Source organism: Sparus aurata, chromosome 19, assembly GCF_900880675.1.
Source record: "Sparus aurata chromosome 19, fSpaAur1.1, whole genome shotgun sequence".
NCBI classification, from domain to species: Eukaryota; Metazoa; Chordata; class Actinopteri; order Spariformes; family Sparidae; genus Sparus; species Sparus aurata.
This window is the reverse complement of record NC_044205.1, coordinates 5,266,598-5,284,556: the sequence shown is the minus strand read 5'-3', so window position 1 is coordinate 5,284,556 and position 17,959 is coordinate 5,266,598. Positions and strand designations below refer to the sequence as shown.

Sequence of the window (17,959 nt, the reverse complement as noted above, 5' to 3'; positions counted from 1 at the left end):
ATGCACCTGGGTTATACAGTAAGGAAGGGCTTGAAAGAACCACTGAAGCACATACTCAGACTATACAGTGAATGACACATTTTTCAGAATGATCAGACAGACAGGCACTTGAATCCTTCTCTTATGTTTATTGAACTTTCATTACATTGTGTAAAAACACTGGAGCTGACGACTGCAGTTCTTCTCTCTCATAGCAGCAAGGTATGTAAATCAAATCAGGTTATTCTGCCAGACAATAAATAATCTGCCTCTTTGGATGATGTCAATGTTTAAGAAACAACGGATAAAAGCTGCAGTATTAATTTTTATTTTACACAACCTATAAACATATACATATATATTTACTTATATGTATATATATGTTTATGTGAATTACTTTGCCTATATTCATAAAAATACAACAGTAGTTTGTAAAATAGATTTGAAGTAGAATATTGAGAATTAGCAATGAGTCCATCATTGTCACAGGATGGCATTCTTGAAATGCAACAAATAACAAAACCAACATGGCTGGAATGCAGTTCATCTCTGAACTTCCTCAGCTCATTTTGAAATTGTGTCACATGGAGTCATGTTTGTCAGTGACACCTATGTCTTCATCTCTGCTGAGTGACTTCACTCAGAGCAATCTCCCACATTGACTGTTTCCCAATATCACAACACACAGGTGGGGAGGGAGTAGGGGGCATGTGATATTACAGGCAAGTCTGTCAAAAGACTACAAAAGTCACAGTACAATAAAAATATATGTAGCTATATAGTACAACCAGGCACACTGCCAACTGTTCAGCTAAACTGGATACTTTGTTTGTACAAACGATACATTTAAGAACAAGAAAAGAGGTCTGTAGCACCATAAGGAGCTTTAGAAGTATGTTAGCAGCTTGATCCAATACCAAAATATATTGCAGTATTGCAGTGTTTCTTACATACACATTCAATAAAGTTCACTGGTACCACTGAAGCTTATAAAGAAGTTTGACATGATTTGCGAAGGTCTGTGCCTCTCACTGAAGAGCATCTCCTATCAACTGTGGGAGACATTCTGATTATCCTATTTCCTTTTTCCCAGGACACTGAGTTTAGCGTCAGAATTGTTAACTTGATCTAACACCGGACTCCAAATCTGGACCTACTTTCTCTGATGTGTAGAGCTTTTTTTCTTTCAATTTTCTTTCAACTTTTCTTTCAGTCACGGTTTATTGCTTTTATTCTCCCCACATCAAATTCCCGGAGTCTCTCATGTCATCCAAATGAGCTATACAAAAAGATGAAACCGCAGGTCGCTAATTGGAAAACTTGTGTTCATGCAACAGCTTTCAGACAGAAACCACTAATAAATTCAGTAATATTTCATATGTCATAATATGTCACACTGAGGTCAAAGGGTGACAGATGAGGAAAAATCACCCTGGGAGTTATTGAACATATATCTTTTTTTTTCTTTAAACAACCCATAACAAGATGCTATAGTGCTATCTAATTGTCTATATATGCTATATATTCCTTATTGCTTATGCTCTCACCTAAACCAGCGGTTGAATAGTCAAGAAGGACTTCTGAAAAACAAGGCCTACAAAACTCTGTGTTTAAGGTACATTATTTGTTAAAAGACCCCTCAATGAGATACACAGAACACTTGTGCAAGTAAAGCAAAAATGACACTTTGATAGGAAAAACACTGTCAAAATTGTACCTGTAAAAATAAAACATTTTATATTGTATTTACATGTTATTGTTCTCTAAAAGAGCTAAATATATCATCTATACATTTGTAATAAAGGTTTTGAACAAAGGGTATTGGAGGAAATAAAGGCATTCAATTTACAAAAAGTGCTATGAAAAAAATTAGCGGCTTGCTAACATCTCATGTAAAACCACAAACCTTCACAAGATAAAAATAGCAAACTTCCATAAATGTTTTTAAACATTACACATTCAACTTTACATATCACACAACCCAGAAAAATATTGTCCATTCATGTCCCATCAAGTCCTGTCATTCAGGAAAGAAAAGGGGAGCTTAACACTTCTAGTTTATCATCAGTTTTGAATCTAGGAGCACAAAAACAAGATGAGTATTTGAGGTAAATGATAACACTATTGGATTGTGTATCCATAAAACATTTCATGGAATTAAGATGCACCATCTGTTAACTGTGGTGGAAGGGAGAAGGTGAAGTTTGGCAAAATCTTTTGCAGGCCATAAAGTTCACATTTTTGCCATATAGTGTGCAGTCCGATGTCTCGATAGTATAAAAAGTGTCCAAAATGATGTCTATTCTACTGATGAAATATGTCATCTTTATTTTATGAAATTACATAAATAGGCTAACATGACCTTTGTGACTTTTCATCCTTCAGTTAGATTGTTGTAGGGCGGATTATTGATTAAAAAGAAAAATGTAATGTGTACAGTATGATACCAGAGTTTTGATACTGACGCCAAAAGAATATATATTATAAGTTTTTCAATGAAACAGTCAACTGAAAGCAACAGTCATCAAGTGTTGAGAATGAAAGTTCTCTCATGACCTTGGGAACAGTAGTTGGACATAATAATCTTAACTTACTACATTTTATACAGCCCTTTAAACACCATCTCGCAGCCTGCATCAAAAAATTTAGTTTGCTCAGTCATTATGCAGTTTGTTCTCTTTTCATTTTGTGACACAAAGTGGAACATTGGTCACATGATCGATTTCAAAAATGTTTAAGATGTCCAGTCCAGCCCATGCTCATAAAGACGACCATATAGTTCAAATGCTCAAGCTGCTTATTAGGACCCATATTTATGTTTCTTGTTAGGCAGCGACCTCTGGTGGCTTTAGTGATTATTACGGCAGCAATGGAGGACATCAGGTGGCGCAGTACTAAGAAAGACAAGGGTCACAGTATGAGGAGGGAGGGGTGGATGGTTGGGTTAAACTTTTCATCATGTCCCATGTGAAACTAAAAGTTAATGATGAGTTGTTGGTATTAATGTGGCAAACTTATATCACAGTAACATATGTAATGCACTTATTTAATCCAAACTTTGATATTTTCCTTAACCTAACCAAATAGTTTAGGTGAATAAACCAAATCTCGTAGTTTTGTTGCCAAAAGCTAATCAAACTGCAAGCGCATGACAGTACATCTGTCACTGCAACGGTCATGTTTATCAGAACGGTCATATATGTCATTTTTGAAGTAATTGTCAAATTACCTGTTCTGTCGTTTAGGTATGAGGATGTGTTGGCATAAGCAGTCAGACAACAACTCTGTGGTAAAATAAGGTAATAACTTAAACATAGTAAGTAATATTAAGTATTGACTACTGGCTGGAGAAGGCAGTGTGCCAAAACTAAGAGAGTGCTGCTTTCCCATTCTTTTATATGTATGCCTGTGAGCCAGCACCTAGCATAGGTGTGTGTTTTCCCTCAATTGTTATTAAAACATTTGAATTATATCAGGAATCTGACCAGACAACTTATGTCAGCATTCAGTTAAGGTTTTTGGTATTTAGTGCTACACACACACACACACACACACACACACACACACACACACACACATTTCAGTCAATACCTAGCACTACTTTGCTGGCTATCGATTGCTAGCATGATATTAACTGTGTGAGAAAGGAGGCCACGGTTCTAAACCCAAAGCTACTAAAAGATGGAAAACGCATCGTGAGACCTCAGTACCCTGTACGTTACTCAGTGATTTGGAGCATGCCACATAAACCTTATTGGAGGAATCAGAATTTTGTTTCCAGCAGCATCTTTAAAACTTTTGTTGTGATCTCACAGATGTCTCCTAGGTTTGCAGAGTGAATGCTATGCGACCAAAGTGACATAGATGGTGCTGAGGTCACAAATGAGGCCAACTCAAACTAAGCACATTTATGTTCAATGTAACACTTCCACATATAGAAAATCTAGATGTACAACACATTCAAGAGAGGTAATGGCAGTTGCTAATGACACGTAAAAGCAATGCATCAGTGCAACTGTAGTTAACTGTTGCTACTAAAATGATCTCTTGAACCTCAATTTTCTGCTTAATGGTCCACTTATCACAGATGTAGTCAGTAACTGCTTGTTCCAACACTTCATTGAAGCTGTAAAATGTTAATACAATCCAATATTCAAATTTAAGAGTTTTATAACGCCATTCAAAAATTCTAGATGTCTTGTTCATCATTCCAGCATAGATCTTTGGAAATGATGGAATCGTTAATCACTTTGAAGGTTAGAAGTGAAAGGTGGTGTTAGTAGATGATACTGTAATGTTTAACATGTAGGGAACAATGAATACAACTATACTGTATACATAACATGCATCTGTTCCAACACAGCCATTATTTGTGCCATTTTCTTAAAACTCTTTTTTAAAACATATTTTTTTTAAATGCCCTTTCGTATTTTTAATGTTGATTTTAAAGTCCAGTTGATAAGATAATCGATTGTTCAGTCTCAATCGCTAACTTGACAAATATTCACACTTTAGCGTATTTTCACTTCAACCTAAAGCGCCAGTATTCGACGAGCTGGGAAACCCAAAGCGTTAGTATTTGCAGATTTGAGAATAAGACTTAATCAACTATCTTACAAATTGGATCTTTAAATGACAACTGATATGTTTTGTGTTTTTATTGTGTCTTACTTTAAGAAAAATAAGGCACACTTTCTGCTTACAATGTATAATTTGAATATGCCCATACTAATGCATGAGCAGTGAAGCTACTGTACATGACTGTATGACTTCAAGAAGACCAGGTAGAAATGTGCATTTGTGCCTGTGTGGACTGACTGAGGCACTGACCTCCAATCTGAGATGAAATGCAGCTACTGTTCATTAATTCTCTTCAAAACACATAACCAGACATTGAACAATGCGGAGAGGCACCTCTGTCCATGGTTTGGTTGAAGGTGGAAGCCCTGAATGACTGCCCCTAAACAAACAAATTTAAAACATAAGGGTCACAGTATTTATTTTTGATGTACAGATGTCGCACTTCTCCAGGCAGAAAAATTGTGTTTATTTTGTCAAGGTTCTGAAACTCATACCACCACACCGGTACAATGGAGGTAACAACAACAATTCCTATAGATACTGGACTGGATTTTTCAGTGCCCTTTAACCTCCATATTGTATCTAAAAAAAAACACGCTTTACTCTTCTCAAAGCAGTTGAAACTTTCTTCTGACAATTTTAACTGATTTGGTAGTCTTTTATAGTAGAAATGGAGTACCTAAACAAATGTTATAAATCTAGCATGCTTTGGCCTACTCAGTTATTGTCTTCTCTGTTCTTTTCCAGAACTGCCCCTCTTCACATTCATACAGTTCTACATATTTTGTCTGGGAGATGCCCAAGCGCCAGGCTAGTCCTCTATTGTCTATTAGTAAGCAGCTTTTCTGGTATAGTTAAAGGAGAACTTCGGTCGATTTAAACATGCAGCTTCATTGCTCAAGCTACCCTTGACTTGCCAGTACTGAAGACGCGAACAAATTTGGTCCAGCCATTACAGAGCTCCGTGAACGGAGACTTAGCATTGAACGCTAACAGCATGGGGTCAGAACTTTACACTGTGTTTTAAGCATCTTAACATGCTCCACATCTCACACCAAAAGTTATGCAACATCAGCAGACACCTTAGCACACAGCACTGTAGCGTGTATGACTCAAAATGAATAAAAAAGTAGTTAAAACAGTGTGTTTGTGCAAGCAGCTACTCACCTGTTTGTTGACATCGGCGTCTTCCGGTAGCTAGACCAAACTAGTCAATCCGTCGAGCGTGCACTTACTCCCTCACTGGCGGAGACGGACACGTAATCCAGCATTTTCGTGTTTATGTTCATAATGTACATGTCCATGTTACAGCCTGTCATGAGCCATGAGCCTTACAATAGCCTGTTAAGCCTGTTAAGTGCACACTCGATGGATATGCTAGTTTGGTCTAGCTACCGGAACACACGGATGTCAACAAACAGGTAAGTAGCTGCTTGCACAAACACACTATTTTAACTACTTTTTTATTCAGTTTGAGTCATACACGCTACAGTGCTGTGTGCTAAGGTGTCTGCTGATGTTGCATAACGTTTGGTGTGAGATGTGGAGCATGTTAAGACGCTTAAAACACAGTGCAAAGTTCTGACCCCATGCTGTTAGCTGTCAATGCTAAGTCTCCGTTCACGGAGCTCTGTAATGGTTGGACCAAATTTGTTCGCGTCTTCAGTACTGGCAAGTCAAGGGTAGCTTGAGCAATGAAGCTGCATGTTTAAATCGACCGAAGTTCTCCTTTAAGTGCCTTGGTAAAAGGCCCTAGAAGCAGTAAAAAAAAGGTATTGACTGATCAGATTTCAGCTGACCCAGAACTCTCTGGTCACATGCCCCTAAAGCAGAGCACATGTTTTGTTTCTACCATCTCAAAAATGTGATTTCAGGTGAACGACACTTCCCAAAAGCTAGAAACCTCAGTGCTTATACCCAAAGACGTGTTTAGGCAAAGCCTGTCACCCTCCATATATAGCAGGGTTTTACTCAAATTAGCGTGCTTTAATTTATATGTATGGCATGAATGCATTTGTGAATTCCCTAATAGATGAGGGCTGTTAGCCTGCATATCAACACTGATGTTAAAAAAAACATCTGAGCACTGAAGATTTGCCTGTATATCTTACTGACCTTATGAGCCCATTTGGAATATGTAAATACAATTTTCCAGCAGAATAAGAAGGAATCAGATGAGATTCTAAGTTTAACTGTTGCTCATTAAAAGGGTAACTCCACCAATTTTACACATTAAAGTGTATTAAGATCTTGGGGAGTACTACTGCATATGTGAAAAAAGTCTTATAAAGCCTTTTGTGGCTCCACAGGGAGCTGCGTGCAATCTAATAAATTGCATGAATTGCATTGTGGGTATTGTAGCCACCAGATTGAGTCCTCTGGTATCACTGCACTCCTATAACTCTGTTGGACTCATTATGGGCAATTAAAAAAAACCAAACAATATAAATGGAGCAAAACCAGATATCTCATTTTTTATTCCACATAGTCTTCTTCCTTTTCAAACCCTGCTGCCTACATTACCCACAATGCAACTTAGCCACTTAACTTGGCCCTGCGTGTTTAGTCTCAATGTAGGCAAAATATATTCAGTCCATGTTTTCCACACCTCTCAAACCTTTGCACATGATTTATGACGGTGTGAAACATTTAGAGTCAAGCTTCAAAACTGGAATGGCAGCCAAGGTGTGGCACGGTAAATCAAACAACATTTCCTCTTTGAATATTTGTCTCACATCCCATTCGGTTGAAATACCAAAATAACCGAAAGGTCTGTCAGTTTCACATAATGCTGCAGTGATTTCTTATACTAGTAAGGACTTTAACTTTGTATGAGAAAAAAAAGGAATTGGCATATTTTACGTGTATATTCTACACTTAGTTCTTGGTACTAAGATAGAAAAGCGGCCTTTATATTTGGTAAAGAGAATATTTGCAATTTATCTGGCAATTGTCAATTTCAATTTGACTCTTTTTTAGATATTAGAGGAGAGTGATACAGTTTTTTCAAAATAAGGAGGGTGGGGGTCCAGTGTAAATATCAGTTAAGCTATGGAGTTTATGCTTTTATTTTCAAAGCATTAGGTACAGACCCGCGCTCACAACAATATTTTGAGTTTTTGGAGTCCACAATTTGCATTGTTACAGTTCATGTTTGCATACTGCAGTTGTGATGACTTTTCATAATACGTACCTAGTACAATCTAGTACTAAATAGTTTAATTTCAGTCCAACAGCCACAAACAAGTTAACTATACTTCTAAGAAGTCTAAGTCCGACTTGAAATGCACAGGTGCTTATCTACATGCAGGAAAGGAATGAAGGAGATACTTCATGTGAGTTATCATAATTTTTGCAGGAATAATACCTATATTCTTGAAGGAGTGCTTGTTTTTCGGTCTTTGATTATTATTATTTTTTAAATAACCTTTGAAAAATAAGGCACAATGACACAAACAAAGGGAGAGTGGAACAGCTCAGCAGCCATGTTCAAAGCCATTGGCAATGACACATTCAGCTTGTGATATTAAGTCTTTCTATAAAATAACTCTGGGACATTTGACATGGACCCTCTCAGCTGGTAAACTGGGTAGGGCTCATGAATGGCTCACAGTGAATGGTTATGTGTGTTTCTGTTTAATGATTAAAAGAGTTTTCAGGGGAGAAATCGGAGCTTGTTAATCCAGATACATGGTTAATCTCAATTGTCTAGCTGGGGATGCTGTGCACGTGCCTGTGTGGTGAAGAGGATGTTCACAGGGTAAAACTGTGAAACAATGACAACCCTTGGTGTCAGTTCATTCTATATGTACCCTGATGAGATTTGTCTTCTACCTGAACAGTCTACAGTGACGTTTAAGTAGGTACAAGCCAGCTCTGTGTGTGTGGTTGACTTTGGTTCGGGGATGGGGGTAGCTAAGAAAAAGACACATTTCATCATTTATGACAATGTATGCACTGTTGGAAGTTAAGAATAAACATTACCAGACAATCCACTAAACTATTATGAAATGTAAAATTGTAATACTGTTGCTCAGTAGTTCCTACCCAGTACCTTGTCTATGACAATGTGAATAAACTTCGGATATATGGATCAAAAGGACCAGACTGATGGTTTTGCATGTTTTGACTATTTACTACTAATCACATATACTTAAACTTTTTCTGCATAGCATGTCAGAGATGTTTCAATTGAGTTTTGCAATCTTCCAGGACGCTGTTAGTTTCCTATTATTTCTCTGAATACTGGAAAGAGAGTTGAGACTTGAAACCTGGTTGTGTAATCCAGCACAGTGAACATGATGTCTGCTTTTACTGCTGACAAGGAGCTGTCATTGTACTGCATGTTAACGCAGTTGTAAGCATATACATCACAATGAGTTTATTGAAAAAAACTACAAGCAGACATGATCACTGGAATGAATTTACCAACTTGGATAAGTGGTGTTTCATATCCTTAAGAAATCAATGGAACGCATTAGCTGCCTGGAACACTGCAATGGATCTTGAGTCTGATATGGTTTGGGTAATGGTCAGCAGTCATTTAAAGTACAATGATTAAATAGATGTAAATGGGCAAAAACATCCCAAAACTACAGATTGGTCCCTACGACAAAAAAGAAATACACAAAACAAAGGTCAACTGTGATGAAAGACTACATCACAAAGTTCAAAGTGCTGCACAAATAAAACAATATACATTGCAAAATATGCATACTAAGGTAAATCTATTCTAAAGCATGGGGAATTAGGTAAAGAAACGCAAATGTCACTGCAACCAAAGTACTTCTATCATTCATCTATGTAAAAAATCTCCAACTCCAAAAAGACTAATTTATGTTTAAACTGACACACTGTCACGATTAAGTTGTGTCATCATAACTGTGAAAAAACTATACACATACATATATATATATATATATATATATATGTATATATATATATATATATATATATATATATACATACATATATATATATATATATATATATATACATACATACATACATACATATATATATATATATATATATATATATATATACATACATACATACATACATATATATATATATATATATATATATATATATATATATATATATATATATATATATATATATATATATATATATATACATATATATATATATATGTACTTGCATTAAAACCAATTACAAGTGGATCATTTTTCTACTGTGACATGTCATGAAGGCATAGTGGTGGTATATATAAAAGTGTGTGTGTGTGTGTGTGCATGCGTGCGTGCGTGCGTGCGTGTGTGTGTGCGTGCTGATCATCATGTGTCTGCTGTGTAGATTAGTGTCTGCTCATGTTGTCATCTGCACACTTGTTGCTGGTATCTCATTTCGGTGTCTGCTGGTCTTGCTGTGTAGCTCAACATGTGTGTCAGTATGTGTGTCTGTGTGTGAGAGTGTGTGTGTGTGCGTGTGTGTGTGTGTGTGTGTGTGTGCTATGCGCAGTACATACTGGATCACTGAAAAGCTTGGTGGAAACGAGGCAGTGTGGTGGGTGTGCTCAGGTTGGATATGAAGGAGGAGGGGAGCCCTTGAAGCGGATTCTCTGCAGGCTCTGGGCCGTCGGGGGGATGGGGGGGCAGCTGAACAAGAGATGTGGGCTCTTCGTGGGGTGGATAGGCGACGCCCTGGCCCCCACTGCCCCCTGCGTGGCTGTACGGAGGCCCATTGAGCGGCAGGAAGTTGAAAAGGTGTGAGAAGTCCATCAGAGAGGAGGATGAAGCCAGAGAGTCGCCTACAGAAGCTGTTGCCACCGGTGTGGACATTTTGGACAGGGACACCTCCTGGCTTGTCTCCTCCAGCACGCCCACTTGAGTCTCCAACTCTAGTTTGGAGGAGGCGAGTTGGGGTTCTTGGGCTGCAGAGGATGAAGAGGGCATGCTGCTCTGCAGCTCCATCAGGTAGGTCTCCAGTTCTCCCTTTAGATTTTGCTCCCGCTCCTGTGAGGAGAAGGTGTATGAGGTAAAGTTGGAGCCCAGCGGGTACTTTAAAGAAAAGGGGTGTGTAGAGGTGGGGAAGGGCTCTGTGTCCAGGACGGGGCCTGTATACATGTTGAGTTGGTGTGGCCTCGGTGTCAGCATTCCTGGGAGTTCGCCCTTGATCCCCCCAGACGGCAAGTCATAGACAACTGGCTCCAGCGAATCAGCTGGCTCAGTTTTTACCCTCAGCAGCTCCCGGGCATGGCTCTTTTTCATGTGACGTGTCAGGTGGTCTTTCCTCCCGAAGCGCTGGGCACAGTACTGGCAAAGGAAGTCCTTGCGTCCTGTGTGCACCACCATGTGGCGTCGCACGTCTTTACGGGTGTAAAATCGCCGCTCACAATGCTCGCAGCGGTGCTTTTTCTCTTTGGTCCCACCAGAGGACTTGCCAGCGTGTGTTTTGAGGTGTTCCAGAAGAACCCCTGTGCTGGGGAACGGCTGCAGACACACTTGGCAGGTGAGGTCTCCACTGTTGGCGGCGTGGAGGGCGAGGTGGCGTTTGAAGCCCAGCTTGGTGTTGTAGCTCTTGCCACACTCCTGACAGTTGAATGCTTCCTTGTATGGGTCGTGAGTGTGGAGGTGATTCTTTAAGTGATCCTTGCGGTGGAACATTTTCTCACAGTATGAACACTTGTGGTTTTTTTCTGGCGAGTGAGTTGCCATATGCCTTGGAACACAGACACATTCTATAAGAACTCAGAATTGTTGCAATCAAGTTTTAAGTAGGCATGCTTTACATCACACATAAACACAAGACCTCAATACTACTATTCATAAACACATAATTCTCACTGCTATTGAGCACTATGTTACTAAAGGTGTAAAGAGAAAAGCAACATGCTGCAGCCTGCTATGTACTGCTGCTTGTCTGTACCGTAGCAGCTTGTATTTGGAGACGAAAGCCTTGGTGCAGTCAGGATGGGAGCAGCGGTAGGGTCTTTCTCCTGTGTGAGAATATGAGTGCACCTTCAATTTCTCCAGACTGTTGAAAGCTTTCTGACACTCCTGGCAGGGGAAATTTTTCTTCGGCTTCCCCTCTGCTCTCCTGCGCCTTCCCATGGGTGGTGCGAGCTTGGCTTTCTCCAGGATGTGGTCACGGTGGCCCTGGCTTCCCGTGGCCATGGCTCTCTATGGTAGCCCAGCTACATGGACAGGGGCACAGTGGCCAACTGGTACTGATGCAATTATTCTATCCAGCTTTATGTGCTCAACACCGCCCGGACTCAGGGGCCTGAGAGAGAGACAGAGAGACAGAGAGAGAGAGAGAGGATCATCTGATTGGTACTGTTTTAGCTGTTGATTGGCTTGCTGGCATTACAATAGCCACAAGTCAAGTTCAGCTCAATCTCTTTAAATGACCTGTCCTCAATGAGTGTGATGATTCTGCAGGATAACAGGTATCATCAAGCTGGTTTTCAACTGGCTCTGGGTTTTTTTCTGTTTTCATGTTAGGGGTGGGCTATATACCAGTGTCATCACTGTCACTGGTTGGCATATCTATCAAAAATCACAATATTTTTGACCAAACAGCTTCATGTCATTGTAGGGGTGACTATTGGAGCTTTACAATCTAATCAATCACTAAGTTGATAAATGCAGGTGTTAGAACAAGAGTGGTGAGTTAATAAAATTCAACCCTAAAGACCTGGAAAAGAGAACATGTATGTCTTATAATGTTATAACATATCCAAAATCTGAGACCAGATATAGTCATATCACAATAACCATATAATATCAATGTATTGCCGAGCCCTCAGTGAGAGTAAAGTACAAAAGCAACAACACTGTCAGGAATCCTGTCAGAAATGAAAGCAACTGGTTATCATTCATTAGCGTTGTGAACTACCTGTCCATTTTTTAGAAGGGCTGGAACTTCAAACTGATTATTCTGATAATGTGTCGTTCCATGCCAACTCAACCAGAATTTAGAACTTTTCACAGTTTATGTCATGGATTGTCTTTAGAAGGAAATCATGTAAATACTTATGTTACATACATAGGCTCTCGCAACATCTTACAGTTGTGCTCCAAATACATTTTAAGTCAAAAATCTTTTAAGTTTGGTCCTCAGAGCTAATCTTTATCATTTTCTTTTATTGTAGGCCTCGCCAACTTCTTGTTTTTCACTAGATTAGGTGGAAATTTGTCCTGAATATCCAAGAAACTGTAACATTACAGCTGAAGTATGTTAATCTTCAGGTCACTGCGGACTGCTTTATTGAAATTCTGAATACACTGAATAAATCTGAATTCAAAACCTAGGAACAGAGTTTTCAATGTTACAAGGGTGGCTCAATTTTCACTTGGTTAGATCACCACGTTAAATTCTTTCAATTTCAGCTTGAAATTGACTAAAAAGTGCCTTTCACTAATCAGCTCCTTTGGAAAATAACATTATTCTATTATTTTATAATCAATAGTCACGAGTCATATTGTCAGCTCAGGGATTATGTCATATGTACAAAATTATCGAGTGGTAACATGACATTATTGCCTTCACACACAGCAGTGCAAATACAGAAGTAGTTTTTAGCCACAGGAAGCTTTCATTTTTTAGCCGTCGTAGGTCGTCCTTGCTCTGACTGAACAACTGGTGGTGTTCGTGCTGTCCCCTTGCCCTTTGCCCACGCTGTCTTTAAAATAAGGCTTTATATATCGCAGAAAACAATCAAACTAAATACATTTTGTTGTCAAGTTTTCTTTAAAATACAAACCATATTCCAAAAAAGTTGGTTCTCTGTGTAGAACGTCAATAAATATAAAATGCAACAATTACATACACACTGTGTTTACTGACAACGATTTTACGAAGTGTTCTTGAGCCCATATATACGATCAACTCCCAGGCTGCTGCCAAATTTGCATGAAGCTGCCATCTTATTGTGCCTCTTCTCACAGCCAAATTTAATACATTGGGACAGACAATGTTAATTTCAAGAAAACCCAGCATGTTACAGCATAGCCAGCTATAGTGATGGATACATTTTCTTCCAGCACTACCTTTGCGAGCTGTGTGGAATTGGATGGAAAGCCATGGTTGCCTAAGATTGTTGCTAAAATTGTTGGTTCTGACAGACAGAAAGGATGTTCCAGGTGGCTGGTAAACAAAGTAAAATAGTAAAATGCTGATGACAAACAAAAATCTGAAACTATGATGTGAACTTTAACTAGAACCGTAGCAAATATGCCCACAAAGCAAATATACTGTGTAATGATATCAACCTGTTATATATTATATTGGAAGGTTGATTGTAGTACATAGCATATATAGCATATTTCTGTTACGTGTACTGCTCTGCACTGGAAATAATATTGCAATTAACTTTACATATAATATGAATAACTGTTGTTCATGGACATGCACATATATGCAATAATAATACATAAATGTTAAGTATGGTAATACTACAGATGCAACCACTTATACCACAGATGTATTCACAATTTTAAGTAAATGCTCTACAACATGCAAAAATACCAGTATCTTCAGGGAAGTAACTAATTACATCTACTCAAAATACTGTTATTAAGTTGAGAGTAATTTAGACTGAAGACTTGACAAACAGAAACCCTTCTGAATGAATGCTTGCTAATGATAATGCATTAATCATAAACAGTGACCAATACCCTGAGCAGCAACTTTTACTTAAGTATCATTTTAATACCAGTACTTAAAGGTCAGATACAGACAGATTTTCAGTACTCTTTGCATCACTGGGTATCATTTGTGTTGTTCAGTTACTGTGACACTATGACACAGCTGATTTGTATTTGAATTCTGTTACAATTGACCCTTATGTAGAAATGCTCATTTATACCTGCTCAGGATCACCCAGTGTAACACTGCAGCACGTAGGGCGACACGGCGGTTCATCAGCAGGAGATGCTCACATGAAGGCCTCCTTAACAGACTGATGTAAGCAGTCACATCCCTGGACCACCCTAAATCCCTGACAACCCTATCTTACTGTCACAAGTGGCATCATGAAAACAACAAAGAAACAAAAAGAACAAGAGCAACATCTGTTCAGAACAGCTCGAATGCTCGGTCTCTGGGGTTGCTGCTCTCGAAAAAAAAGAAGTTGTCTGATATCTATCTGTAGCAATACACCTTCCAAATGTATGAAGCACATACAGGAAGAGGTTCCTTCCTTTATTGTTAGATGGCTGGCAGAGGTTCTCTGTGCAAAATCTGTAAAAGAGCTAAAGCCAAAACCAATTCCATGCTCCTCCCTGTATACAATGCTTTTGACAAAAAAAAAGAAATAATAAAAAAGAATTCACAGTAAATCTACAGTCAATCAGCTTCCACGACAGACTGTCAGAATCCGTCCCCGTCAGCTTTGTTTTAGTCCACAAACACATGTTAACTGACAACTGGATTCATTCATATAAGAACAAATGAATAAAAACAAGTTAGCTTGACAATTATTTGTTGTGTATTCCGTACAAAGAAGTGTAGAGAATTTGAGCTCTTTGCTTAGTCCAATCATGTTTTCAAAGAAACATTGACTTTAATAAAACACTAATAGATGAGACTGTGTTAAATAAACACAGGGGATTTCCCACAGAGAGAAACCACCCCGATAAATAAATCACATCTGCCATCACTCATTCTCTTATTATATTACTAAAAACTCATACAGTTCACCCTTCCAGAATTATCAGTTGGCAAATGTTGAGCTGCATTCATTCTGAGTTATCCATGAAGTTAGAAAAATAATCATGGATGGCGTTAAACAATTTTAAAGAAGCATTTATTCATACGGAACAATGCAAAAGAATCCAAATGACAGCTAAAATTAAAAAAGATACCAGTTCATTTCCTCTGCTTCATTTCAATAGTGGAAAAGGCTGACAGTATTTGTGTAATTCAATTCAACTTAAGATTTTGTGACTTTAAGACATGAGAATTTAATCTGTTCCTATTGAATTGAAAGGTTATTACAATAACTTGCATTCGCAGTGATTCATACATTTCTAACAGAAATAAGCAGAAATTAATACAATTACTGCAAATACCTAGATTGAACTATTTTGCAACAATTAAAACTTATCACTGCATGACATTTTAAAGATCTGAACTTTTTTAATATCATAAAAGAAAAAAGAGAAAAAAGAGAAAAGAGTACTTCTCACCATAAAATGCTCAATAATTTAATTCTCATTACTGAGCCTTAATTTAAACACATTTTATATTAACATATCCATATGTATGTTTATAATTAATATTTTATCTCCATCAATGTTTTCTGTTTTTGTTCAACATTTTTAACACCATTAATAATAATAATACTGATAGAGATACATTATATAATTATATATTTTTACTCACTTATAGTAGCTGCTTGTCCTAACTTAACATGATAAAATACTTATTTAACTAATTTGAATTATTTTTGTTGAAACATCTTGAATATTAAAATGTTGTAACTGGCACATAACTATATAATTAACATAAATGTCAAGATATTTTTATAAGAGTTATGGAGCTGTCCTTTGGCTGAAGCCACATGTTCCAAACAGCAGGAACATAACTGCATGTAAAACAGATCTAATCATAGCTGCAATAAAACTGCTTCAATCTGCATTTCTACCACAGTAACTCTGGCATAATGGGGAGCAGAGCAGGCTTTTAAAAAGTAAAGCATTCATTATTTTGCCTTCAAAACAACAGTAGCAACTGATGTGTCATCATCAACAATTAAGTTCATAAAACAGGTATAAACTGTTAAATTCGGTTCAAATTTGAAAAAGTTTAGAAAACAGGTCTTTAAGGATGAAAGTGTCACTCCTGTGAGAACTGAGCAGACACTTAGAGCACATCTTTCTCTCCTATAGCTGTTCAGTCCAGATTAAACACACAGTACAACATTTCCTTTTAGTGTGAACAGCATGTAAAGCAAACTGCAAAACTGTCTGAATCAAACAAGTGACGTGTCCCGTGCACCTCACTCTGCCTCGGACATGAGCAGAATGGATCAGGAGTGACTGTGTTGATGAACACAAACACATGCGATCAGACAGTCTCAGACAGAGCAGCTGAGCAGAGGTGGAGGACAGGTACAGACACTGACAACACTCTTCCCCTCAGGAACTGTTGCTGTATCAGCTTTCCAACCACGACACCAGCAACCTGGCTGCTGAACTCAACAACAACCTTCTGATCTCCAATCTGTTCAGCTTTACACAAGCACCAGCTCAATACATTGACCTGACGGGCTCCTGTAGCCTGCGCTCTCATGTCGGCACCAGCTATAGAACCGAATCTAAATACGAACCGTAAAACGTGCACGGTAGCCCACAACCTGCCACACCGAGCGAACTCAACACAAGTTGACTTTTGGCGTCTTAAGAAGTGTCCGGCAGTGTGTTGGGACGCAGACTGCACATGCAAATCTTAAGCATTGCCTATAGTTTGCCTTAAGTTCTTCCTCCATTTTGCTACTTTATTGACAAGCAATTTCTTCCCGTTTCTTGTTTATTAGCCTTGCAGCGGGCGATAGCCGAACTGTCATCTATATAACACAGTGATCGATACCTTCAGGGACCGAAAGAGCGATATAGCGTATAGCTTAAAAAGAGAAATAGCATGACAAGACAGTACTGTAGCCGCTGCATGGTTGCATTTGGCGTAATAGACAGGAGATGCTTGAATCGATAAGGACATGTTGACACTGCTTCTGATGAAGTGTGAAAATGAGGCAAAACATGTGAATGCAGATAGAGGGATAATTGGCATTATTGCTGAATCCAAGTGCGCCTGTTCCAGTCGGTGCTTATCCACTGCCGTTGTTATTATATATATATACAAAATAATACTGTAAGTGAGGAGGCTATGTCCAACTTTACTCAACTTTCAACCTTCATTCTACTGGTTCCTGTGGTCTTTAACGATCGTGGACCCGCACCGTGACACTAATATCCCCAGTGACATAATTCAATTTTTTAAAAATCAATGCTTGTGCCTTGCCTCTGTTTTCTCTGTGGTCCCAAACTGGGTACTGATTAACACAAACTTTTCCCCAGCTCACCCCTCTCTCATAATTTAAATAACCCCGATATTTTAATTCAAAAACTGAGTCACCGTTTACTTAATTTACATCAAACTTACCCCGGACGCTTTAGCATCCTTTCTGTTGAGTTTTTCTTGACTTTCAACTATTTTCCGAATTTTTAATAATTTTTTTCTCATATTTTTTGCTAGACGCGGCGGGCCTGAAAATTGTTTGCTTTCCCGTCTTTCGAGCAGCCATTGTGTATGCGCTGCGATGCAACCGCACTAGGGTTAAGCCACGCCCACTTTAAGTTCCGCCCACATGAGCTTTTTGATTTGTGTAAGACGCTGCCACTTTTACTTCAATGTCAGTAACGGTCCCTTT

General features: G+C 38.5%; 1 protein-coding gene across 1 annotated transcript; it reads right to left on the bottom strand.

Moving 5' to 3' along the window:
• Positions 1-108: 108 nt before the first annotated feature.
• On the bottom strand, positions 109-17,820 carry plag1 (pleiomorphic adenoma gene 1). Its single transcript, XM_030399036.1, has 4 exons — positions 17,692-17,820; positions 11,452-11,808; positions 10,052-11,244; positions 109-4,939 (listed from the first exon to the last, which is right to left on the bottom strand). Exons 2-3 carry the CDS (start codon positions 11,697-11,699, stop codon positions 10,056-10,058), a joined length of 1,437 nt encoding a protein of 478 aa, XP_030254896.1. The 5' UTR covers positions 11,700-11,808; positions 17,692-17,820; the 3' UTR covers positions 109-4,939; positions 10,052-10,055.
• Positions 17,821-17,959: the final 139 nt, after the last annotated feature.